The 10,844-nt window shown below is 40.9% G+C and overlaps 1 protein-coding gene across 2 annotated transcripts in view; it reads left to right on the forward strand.

Annotated features, from left to right (window-relative positions):
• Positions 1 to 401: 401 nt before the first annotated feature.
• The window catches only part of col14a1a (collagen, type XIV, alpha 1a), a 146,116-nt gene continuing 135,673 nt past the window's right edge, over positions 402 to 10,844 (forward strand). For both annotated transcript variants that reach the window (XM_036006281.1, XM_031298735.2), the window contains exons 1-2: positions 402 to 659; positions 2,126 to 2,241. In XM_036006281.1, coding sequence (XP_035862174.1) covers positions 649 to 659; positions 2,126 to 2,241 — 127 coding nt within the window. In that variant the 5' untranslated portion in view covers positions 402 to 648. The remainder of the gene's footprint in view (positions 660 to 2,125; positions 2,242 to 10,844) is intronic.

Genomic DNA, 10,844 nt, shown 5'->3' on the forward strand with positions numbered 1-10,844 from the left:
GGTGAAAACCCTGCGTCATTGTGCCTTCAACATCGGAGCTCGCAGCGCAGCAGGCAAGCACCTGCTCCGAGCGCACTGAGCCATTTTCAGCCGGACTTTTTTCTACAAGTCAAACATACAACAAACGAGTTTCAGCAACGACCATGTGGTTCCTTTAAAGCCGCTGATTCCGGATATGTGCCCACGAGAAGTCCCGTCGCGATCGCGAAGGCGCACACAAAGGGCCCCGAGGGGCTGAAGCCGGATTGGAACCTGCAGGTTGGCAGCGGAGGTTTTTGTGCAGCGGCATTGGGTCTCTCTCTCTCTCTCTCTCTCTCTCTCTCTCTCTCTCTCTCTCTCTCTCTCTCTCTCTCTCTCTCTCTCTCTCTCTCTCTCTCTCTCTCTCTCTCTCTCTCTCTCTCTCTCTCTCTCTCTCTCTCTTGAACCGGGACGAAGAAAAGGGTTGGGACAGGGAGGAATAGCTTGAGGGAGGGATGGCTGAATAACGAGGAGAGAAACACCCACTCCGGACTGACCGAATTGTATCCGGAGAGAAGGAGTGAGAAAGAAAGAGAGAGAGAAAGGGAGAGAAAGAGTAAGAAGAAAGAGGAACCAACCATCCTAGTATTCAGAGGATTTCCTTTGGGGATAAAAGGACGCCTCGAATTGATGCTGGAGAGGTAAAGAAGATTTCATTCATTGTGTGTGCGCGCGCGCGTGTGTGTGTGCGCGCGCGTGCGTGAGTCGGTCTCAGGTGTGCGGCGCTCTGTCTGACCCAAATCTGGCTGAGAAACTTAATCTAAACCAGTCAGCAGCACTTTGAAATTATCACTGAAGACACATATTGGAGCTACGGATGATGGTTTTATTTGGCTAAAGTTTTCCCAGAATAAAATAATTGCGTGCGAGAGATCGTCTACGACCTTGTACTGTGATTAATTGTATTTGAGTATGTCTGCTAACTCGATTCCAGAAATAGCCTTTAAAAAGCAGCATGCATATTAAGCACATAGCCTGCCTATTTTTAATGAGGGCGACGCCTTTACCCTGGTTTTCATTAACCAATTAACCAGTTGCAAAGTTGCCCTTTGGACAGGAGGAAATTACGCAAACTGAAGAAACTTTCTGGCCTAATGTGATTTAGATTTTGCTGCAATGTGCGTTTATGTTTAATCACATTTGTCAAGAGAGAGACTTTTTTAATTGAACCTCACTCTGAGACTGTCTAATCTCATTTTAGTGAGATTAACTCTCATTTGTGTGTGTTAGAGAGACTAAGAGAGAATCATTTCTGTTGAATCTTTCTCATTTCCCTCCTCATGTCCTGAGGCTTTTTATTAAAACAAAATGTTTTTGATGCTCATCAATATGCATTGTCATATTTCTGGCCTTTTGACAATGTCTGAATTGAAGGAGCTGGCCATCCCTTCACCGGGTTACCTCTACATCAAAGAATGATTAAAATCCTGAAACAACTTTTATTGCATGTGCTATTTTATTCATTCGCCTGTCAGCGTGTGTGTGTGTGTGTGTGTGTTTCCCAAGGAGAGAAATAATAAGTATGTCCGTCTATGTTCATCCCCGGTGTGTAATATTGAGTGGCAGAATGGAGAGGAGTAGGTGGTGAAGGAGGAGAGGAGAGAAAGGAAGAGAGGGTGCAGAGAACAAAAAGTGAGTGGTGAAAGAAGAGATGACATATGGAAGAGGAGAGAGGAGCATGTGTTTGCTCTTGTGGAGACAGTGGTTCCCATAAAATGTTCCCTCGCTGAACTGACATCAAACTGCCCTCTCCCTGTCTGTCTATCACACTGTCTGCCCTCCATCTTTTTTTTCTTTTGTCAGTTCTTTTTTTCATTTCGTGTCCACTCTTCCCTCAAACAAAGTCCTCCACTGTTTCGCCCTTAGCCTGCTCTATGTGGGCGGGAGGCTCAACCGCTGCTCTGCGGTCAGTCTAGACTGTCAAACTACTGCTCTGTAATTGTATCAAAGTGGATATTAGACAGGAGTTAACTGATTCCAGATCAGTGCTTTGGGGCCATGTGGGCAAGGTGGGTCTTCGTGAACCACAGAGTCTTTCTTGCATTTTCCCCTCTTTGCTTTGCATTTTCTTCTCTTTGTCAACATAATCTTCCTTCTCTCCGTGCAGGTCTAGACTGCTGCTTGTGAGGATGTTGTCAACGGGGCAGATGAAGTGGTGCTTGTGGGCTCCACTGGTGTTACTGGTCCTAGTTTCCCATTCCCCTTCTAAGGCACAAGATGAGGGTAAGTCTTCTTCTCCAATCTCCTTTACCTGTCCATCCATCCCACGTCCATCCCCTCCTTCTCTCTTCCCCTACCTTCCAAGTGAGCTCCCATCCCCCTTTTTTCACCCTATCCAACTTTTCTTTGCTTTTAAGTCTTCCTCCACTTCTCACCTTTGCCATCCAACCCTTTCCCATCTGTTCCCGTCATCACTCTTCCCTCTTTCCTCTTCTCACCTCTCTGCCCTCCTTTATCTCCATATCCTTCTCCCTTCCCTCACCTGACCTCTCTGTGTCTTCTCCTCCCCTGTTTCAACATTCCTCCCTCTGCCGTCTCGCTGTTTGATGTGCGGGCTCAGTCCAATCAGATTACATCACGCTCATGATCATATCACCGATATCATTATGTCATTTCAACCTGCCAGCATGGCAATGCCTGCAACCCTGCTGACGATGCTGCCATGCTTCAGAGGGGCTATAATAAACGAGTTGTAACTTCAAGCTGTGATGATTTGCTGCGCAATATAACACTCCACTGTGCTTCACAATCAACCTCACCTCAGCAAATCTGATTTTATCAAACTGAGTCTCATCAAAAAGTGGGCTGTTGTCTGTTTTGTTCAATGTTTTTGGTCATGGATGTTAAAAATCTGGATGCACTCTAAACAAGAAACGCACATTTGAGTTCCAGTTGAACATACTGCATGTTAATATGTCATTATGTGGCAATATTAGCATATCATGTGTTAAAATGTAACTTATGCATGTTCTTCTGAATGGGATGTTCTGATGCACTCCTCCTGCTGCTCCTCTCTAAGATCTGTTAATATACCGGTAGTAACTTTGTTAGCTTTAGAGCTGAAGTCAAAGTAATCCTTTCTTATCATGAGATCAAGTCTAGGAAGTAAGGTGATACATACTTGGGGCTATTATTTCAACTACAGTTGTAGGATGCTTTGACTGAGAACATTTAGCTTACTCCAACAAACTCTTTTCTGAATCTTATGACTGCTGCGTGTGTGTGTGTGTGTGTGTGTGCAGCAGGTCTTATTTAAAGGAATACTACACATAGAAATCAACAAAAGATTTTTTTTCTCTTTCTCTCACTGCAGTCGTTCAAATTCAATAATCCACATGTGACACAAACCTGAGTGGATCCATGTGTGGCAGCTTTGTTTTTATTTACCAGTGGAAGTCCTCACTGAAAAGTGATTGCTTTGAAATGAGAGATGTGGTTTTCTATTTTCTTCTGTCTTTCTTCTACCCTAAGTTAGTTCTCTTTGCTCTCTCTGCTTCTTTCTTCTGTGTTCTCTCCCTCCACCCTTCTCGCTCTGTTTCTCTGCAGTTATTTATTTTACTTTTCTGTTTCCCCCTCTTCTCTTTTTCTCTCTTAACGTTTCATTCCAATTTTCATCCGCAGTTCTGTAAGTCATATTTGTCATTCCAGACAGACAGAAACGAGAGGTGAGACAGAAATGTGACAGCATATATTAGGCAGGGATTTAATCCCAGTGAATCACAGCAGAACATGGGTGACCTCCCAGACACTATGGGAGCATGCTCTGCTCGATCGCTTCATTAGGGAGCATGTGATAGCCATTCATTACTGCCTGGTCTGTCCCTGTAAGCTGCAACATCTGGTCAGAGGGGATTTGAGCTTAAGGGTTATTGTGTGTTCGACCCATGGAGGATGTTTGTATATACAACACACATGTCGTTAGGAATTCCTACTACCAAGAAGTTGGTCAGTTCAGGAAGTGATTTTTCTCTGCAAGAAATAGTGTAGCAAATCAAGAAATCACAAACTTGACTGTTGCACATTCCTTTTGTCATTGAGCAATTGTGAAACATTTTCTTTTACGCATTATCGAAAGAAATTAGTTACACTGGGGACAACAAGTGTACACAATTTCATGACAGTCCATAGTTGTTGAGATATTTCACAGTAAAACTTTGACCTGCTGGTGGTTCTAAATGAAAAGTCAGGTAATCACCAAATTAAGTTGGATTAATCTTGTGCGGGACACACATGTAGAAAATGTCATGTCAATACATTAAAATAACAGTACAACAATCGGTCCACACTGTGGACCGATTGTTGTACTGTATATGAATAAATATTTTTAGGATAAGATTTGGATACAATATACAGTCTGCACTGCATATGAAGCTTCAGTTATACTTACCTGTAGGAACGGCTCTGATGCAGTTCCCAATGCAGACATTGAGCAGCGGGCAAGACAGTGGGTTGTTTTTTGTTCTCTGGCTGTTATCTTGGCCTTGGCAAAAGTATTGAAAAGGAAAATGTAAATTTGGTTCTCTGCTCACTCCTCAGAGGTTGCACAGAGTGACCTGGCACTTTGTGTGGCTGTTTCCAATGCAGCAGTGACAAAAGCAGGATGGATGGAGGAAAGATGCCTGATGGGGGAAACATGCCACTATTACATCAGAACCTTGAGACCTTGTTTTTGTAATGTCTTATTGTAAAGTAATTAAGCTTTTTTTGTAGTTCTGTTCATTGGATAAGTCAGATAGTCATTAAGCTATCTATCTATCTATCTATCTATCTATCTATCTATCTATCTATCTATCTATCTATCTATCTATTTCTGTGTGTGGGTTGTCCTGTGTGTTTGTGTGTGCTTACTGTGTGTGCTAATTATTGTAATTGATTTTGTTGACAGCCTGGGTCAATACTGTGCTTCTAGATACGGTGGTTAAAGGACAGCCTGGTGAATTAGTATGAGTGAAAGTGTTGGCCAATCATTTCAGTTATAATGAACAGGGAGAAAAGCCAATGATAAGAAATCATTTATTCATAAACTAAAGAGAGGAAGAGATGGAACAACCTGTTTTGAATTTAAAAAATGCTAAATTATCCAAATCTCAACATGCTCGTAATCCAGCATCTCATAATCATCAACCACTAAATGAGGAATTGAATCGTTGCGATGTGCAGGTCGGCTCTGTCATTAATGTGATTGTAAATAAACTTAATTAACTTTAATTAATGGGAACATGAGGATTTTTCGGAAATATGAGGCTTTGGCAAGGACTGATACAGGAACAAAAGGATGGCACAATGTGTAATAATATCACTTTGGATATCCAGTTCACTCCAATATGCATGCATATGCCAAATTACACAGTATGGGTACCACATTGTAGGTAGGAATAATGGGTGTCAGGTGCAGTATTTGCAGTCTGAAAAGCATGAAATAGGATAGAGCGTCTTGGAGCATAGACGTGCCTCCTAAAATCCCAGAGTGGAATAGCCTGCAGAGCCTGTAGTGGCTCATGGTTGAACAGATATTGTTGTATTACAAGGTTTTGAATTGTCTACTTGGGTCTTAGTTTTCTTGAAATAACTGAGAAAAACTGCCAGAGTGGTTAGAATAGAACATGTTTAAAATGAAACTTAACTTGCTGCTGGTGTGATCTACATGTCTTCCACATTTTTAATTTAAAGAAAACTCATTTTTTTGTAGTTCTGGCCATCATTTCTATTGGTTATGATAACATTGTACACACCAAAGTATCTGCTGAAATCTGGTAACACTTTGATATTTAGAATTTAATATTTAATTATTTTTTAATGCCATTCATCTTCTGCAGAATCAACCCAGTTGAGTATTTTATGGTGATATTTTTAGTTTGCAGGCATGCAGAATATCACATGGGGACAGACCTTCCAACTGACTCTTTATATTCAGCCAGTCCTTAAGAGAGATTTCACACTCGCACACACACTGTGCAAACACAATGCAGCAGAGCGATAAGAGTTGAGTGAAAAAAGCATCACTTACACAGGTAAAGCGATGAAAGAGAGAGAAAATGCATTAAGCCACTAAAGGAGTGGAGGGGCGCAGAAGAGGAGAAGATATGATGAAAGAGCAGAGGAGAAGACAGGGAAAGAGGAGGGCAAGGAAAATATAGTTTAAACCCAAGGATCAGAAGAAGAGATGTGATAAAAGAGTGGAGTGTTCAATGAGAGCAGCAGAGGAGATAAAAAAAGAGTGGAGAGGTGGAAAGAAAAAGCAAGTGTGGATTTGGGTTAAGTGCTATCTCGGTGAGTAGTTCTTGTACTGACTAGACACTAGAGCTGGATAGGCACTAAACAGACCCACACACACACACACACACATACACACACACACACACACACACACACACACACACACACACACACACACACACACACACTTCCCCCATCTCCCTCATGTACAGTACAGTAGCAGCTATCTTGTGGTGACAGTGCAAGCCAGCCGTTGTCATCCATAAATCCTGCGTATTAGTGGAGGCTGAATACTCACCATGGAGTCAGTACTGTGCTAATCTGGAGAGAGGAAAACAAGGAATTAAAAAGGACTGTAAAATGAAGGCGATGGAAGTGTAGGAGAGAAGATGAGGGAAAAGAAGAAGAGAGAGAGGGGGGACTAATTAAAAGTATGAGAGAATGAACTACAGTATAGGAGAATAGTGGAAAAGAGAAGACAAAATGAGGACAATGGAAGGAGAAAATGGATGAGGAGATGAGAAAGATGATGGAAATGAGAAGACAGAGAGAATTGAGAAAGGGTTTGAGAAGATGGGAAAGAGGCAACTGGCACTGAGAAGAGAGATTGAGATAAACCAGAAAGCTCAGAGAAGACAAAGGAAAGACATGAGGCGAAACAGATAAAAAAAGACTTTGAATAGAAGTTGAATAGAGAGATTGTTGAGTAAAGAAAGTAGAAGAATGAAGGAAAAAATGAAAGGAGAGGAGGAAAAAGAAGAGAGGGGATTGTAAGTGAGAAGAGCAGGATGGAAAGAAGCCAACATAGAGCAGGACGGTGAGCCAAATCAGGAGATGGGAAGAGGAAGCTTGCAGACGAAGTTGATCAAGGAATAAGAGGAGTGATGACGAGAGGAGATGAAGTGAAGCAGAATATTGGACAGCATTTACTCATCTACCAGGAATCCCTGCTAGCTTTCACTGCTGCTAATCCTAGGAAAAGTCATCCCTTCTCAGACTGGGGGCGTCAAACTGTGCCTGTATCGCTCTTACCCAGATAATTCCAGTTCATACTGGGGGCCTACAGTTAAAAGATTTTCTAGTTCACACTCCCTACAGAGTCGGGAGATTAGAAGTTCTTCCTTCAAATTAGACCCCTTTTAATAGCATCTTTGAATTAAGGTTCAGCTGCATGAGTTAAGAACATGTTAAATATCGTTCTTTAAAGGGATTTCTATAATTTTCTGGCGTTGGTTTGTAATTTTTTTTCATTGAAGCTTCAGTTACTCAGACTATTTACTGGAGCTAAATTGTGTTGCTAAGCAGTAGTCGCCAAAACTTCTGCCAAATGGCTGGACTTGCACTTACTACCTGGCAAGAAGCTTATGCAAGGAGCTGTTGGGGGCTCGCTGATTCCAGCAGTGTAACTCTTTCAGATAAATGGCTGTGGTTTGTGTGATATACTATTATGCTATACATGGCTTTAAGCTCTGTATGTTTAGGGTGGAGAGTTTAATCCATCTAGCCAGGTTCTACAATATTTACGCAAAATATCGGATGTCTAATGCAATTCACTAGCATCTGGCACTTTGATTCAGAGTGTGAAATGTTGAGCTCTTGGATGATATTTATGGGTGCATGGTGGCAAACAAGAACAGACGTGGCGTTTTGCAAAGTGTAATTTATATCAGAGACCCTCATGTTCTGTCAGCATCCGCAGTCATTGGAGCTATTATGTCCATATTCATTAATCATAGTTGCCGTCACTGTAATAGCCAACTCATAGCCCTTGACATGCATTCACAGAATAAAAGAGGGTCATAGTTGGCTCATTAATTTTTTTACATACTTTTTTATTATAATTCAGTGTGTGTGTGTGTGTGTGTGTGTGTGTGTGTGTGTGTGTGTGTGTGTGTGTTCATTGACATGCAAAGCAAAGATGAAAGTATTCAAGACAATTTTCACTCGGTTATTAGTACCCTGTCTGCCAACTCAGTTCACCTATCAAGCACACACTAAATGATACCAGAGTGATAATCTACCAGCTCGACAACAGACTTAAATTATTCATAGATCCGTATTGTGTGGTGTAATTATACCGTTTCATCCTATGCATTCTGAGTATTTGATAGGTTGCGCGGTGTGAAGGAGTGAGCAAAATGCTAAACCGTGAAGTGCTGCACTGTGTCTCTCAAAAACGTTCAAACAGCCGAATAAGATCTGGTGATGAAAAGTTAAAAAAGTTGAGACTTGATTCTGTTATTTGGGCTCCTTTAACAGTTGGCATTTGACTTTAACTTGTGAGATAATACCATGACTAAAATATTAAGGCTGTTTGGAAAGAAAGTCATGGCTGAAATGACTTTTTTCCTGGAACTATTCTTTTTACTTTGATAATTGATTTTACATATAGTAGTCTATGTACATTAGATTATAGACTAGCGTATTTATTATACTAAAAGTAAACTAAATTGGTGCGCCCTGGTAGCTCACCTGGTAGAGCGTGCGCCCCATGTACCAGGGCTCAGTCCTTACATGCATGTCACCCCCCTCTCTGTCCCCCCTTTACTGTCTACAACTGTCCTATCAATTAAAGGCTAAAATGCCCAAAAATAATCTAAAAAGTAAAATAAAAAACACAAGTAAAAGTTAACTAAATCTAATTTTGAACCCACGTTGACCTAATTTGATTCATTTTGTCCAACCATTCTTATGAAGAACCTTAAAATAAACGTGGTCACTCACTCTGGGTTAAATGGACCAACTCAAACAGACATTTCTGAATGTTCTGCTTATAAAATAACAATAGTGCAATATGGAAAATGCTGTGCTCCGTGATTATGGCCTGATTGGGATTTTCCATTGAGAAAGATGGAGGTCTGTTCTCATCAGCGAGTGAAAATCCTGCACAGTACACCTCAGGTTTGTCAACATCATATCACCCATTTGTTTCTCTGCAGTTTCTCCATAATGGCTGATGTACAGTCTTTACATGGCACCACTCTACAAATATTCATCACATGCTATTAATTGACAGATCAGCATCAATTTGTGTAGGTTGTAGAATCGCTAATGGGTCAGCAGTTAATGTGAAGGGTCCTTCAAAAGTTTATTACAGCTCAAAGGGATTCTTTGGCCTTTTAAATTGTAGCTCCTTTTTCCCTCCTCCAGACACAGAGTAGTTAAAGGTTATACTCTGGTTCTTTATTTATATAGATTGCTGCAAAGTTAGTTTTTGTGTCAACTAACACATTGTCGTGTGAATTTGAGTCAGAACTACTTTAGAATTCTTCTTTTAAGAGCATGGATGGATCTCTAAATGAAAATTGTGATGTATTTAATGAATAAACTATCACAGAAACTATTCAGTTTATTTTTTATTAACAAAGTACAAAGACTACAAACACTATCCTCAACATGTTTTTAAAGAGTGGTGACAGGTAAAGTGACTTTACATTGGCAGTCTCATCAGATTTATGGATGAAAGTGTCTACTCATTTATAGAAACTTTGTAGAAATACATATTAAAAACCATTGGTTTGTGGTGAATACTTTGTACGTAAACTAACATAGATAATATACCAAAACAGTGAAATGGTGATATGTGCTGCAGACATAGAGGTTATGTCAGCAACTTTTGTTTTCATCTGAGGTGAATTTGTAGCATTCCATCATACTTACATTTCCGTCTTGCTGATGTCCCTTCTTTTCTTCAGTTGTCTATTTCTTTGATTAAAAAAGGTCAAATTCTCTTCTGCTTTTCTACCACCTTTTTTTCTTCTTCACAATATGCTGTCTAAGTGTGTTTGTTGTGTTTGTAAGAAGCCACACATCCAGATTCATGCAGAGAATGGCTGCTGTCACCAGTTTTAAGAGGCTACTGCAGATCTGTTTTTTATTGACAGATGGCTGTTAAGTATAGAGCTCAACAGTGTGGTTCCGGAAGTGAAAATCCCATTCATTTTCTCCATAAAGATTTTGATTATTAAGCCATTGTTTTCCTATGGGGAGAGCGGACTGCCCAACTAGGTGGAGCGCTACCCTTGGCGTCGTGCACCACTCGGAATTGCCACAGAGCGCTGCGCTCAAAGTTCAAATTATTTAAACTTTGACCTTGTTGCCGCTGACCTTTCAAGGTGCAACCAATTCCAGAACGTATACCTGCGCGTATACTTGCCTCTCTGCTTTGCGCCATACCTCACAGTTTTGGCACAGATCGTGTGTAGGCGGCTTTAGCCATAATGTCTAAACCATCCAAGGTAGACTTACCACGAGCTACGAGATTGTGAAACGATGGTTTATGCTCCTGTAGACGCCACAAGTCCGTATGAAATCAACCTTGTTTTAATGTCACGGAGAAGTACTACACTACTCAAAATCCTAAGCGTAACAGCAACGTGTCCGATTGGTGGAGCTCGCTGTTACCAATGTTTACCGCACCTGTAAACGGCTATGAGTAAGTGCTACCACTGAAGTCTATGATTCTGTACACAGTCTTATACCTTTGCCTTTTTCCATTTTCAAAATGTTTTTTTGCGGCGAAATGCTTTATGGTAACAATTCATCTTGTAGCTGGTTGGCTTGGTTCCTGGCTTAAAACTCTTTATATAGGGCCTAATCATTTTCTGAAA

The sequence above is a fragment of the Sander lucioperca genome, chromosome 10, assembly GCF_008315115.2.
Source record: "Sander lucioperca isolate FBNREF2018 chromosome 10, SLUC_FBN_1.2, whole genome shotgun sequence".
NCBI lineage: Eukaryota > Metazoa > Chordata > Actinopteri > Perciformes > Percidae > Sander > Sander lucioperca.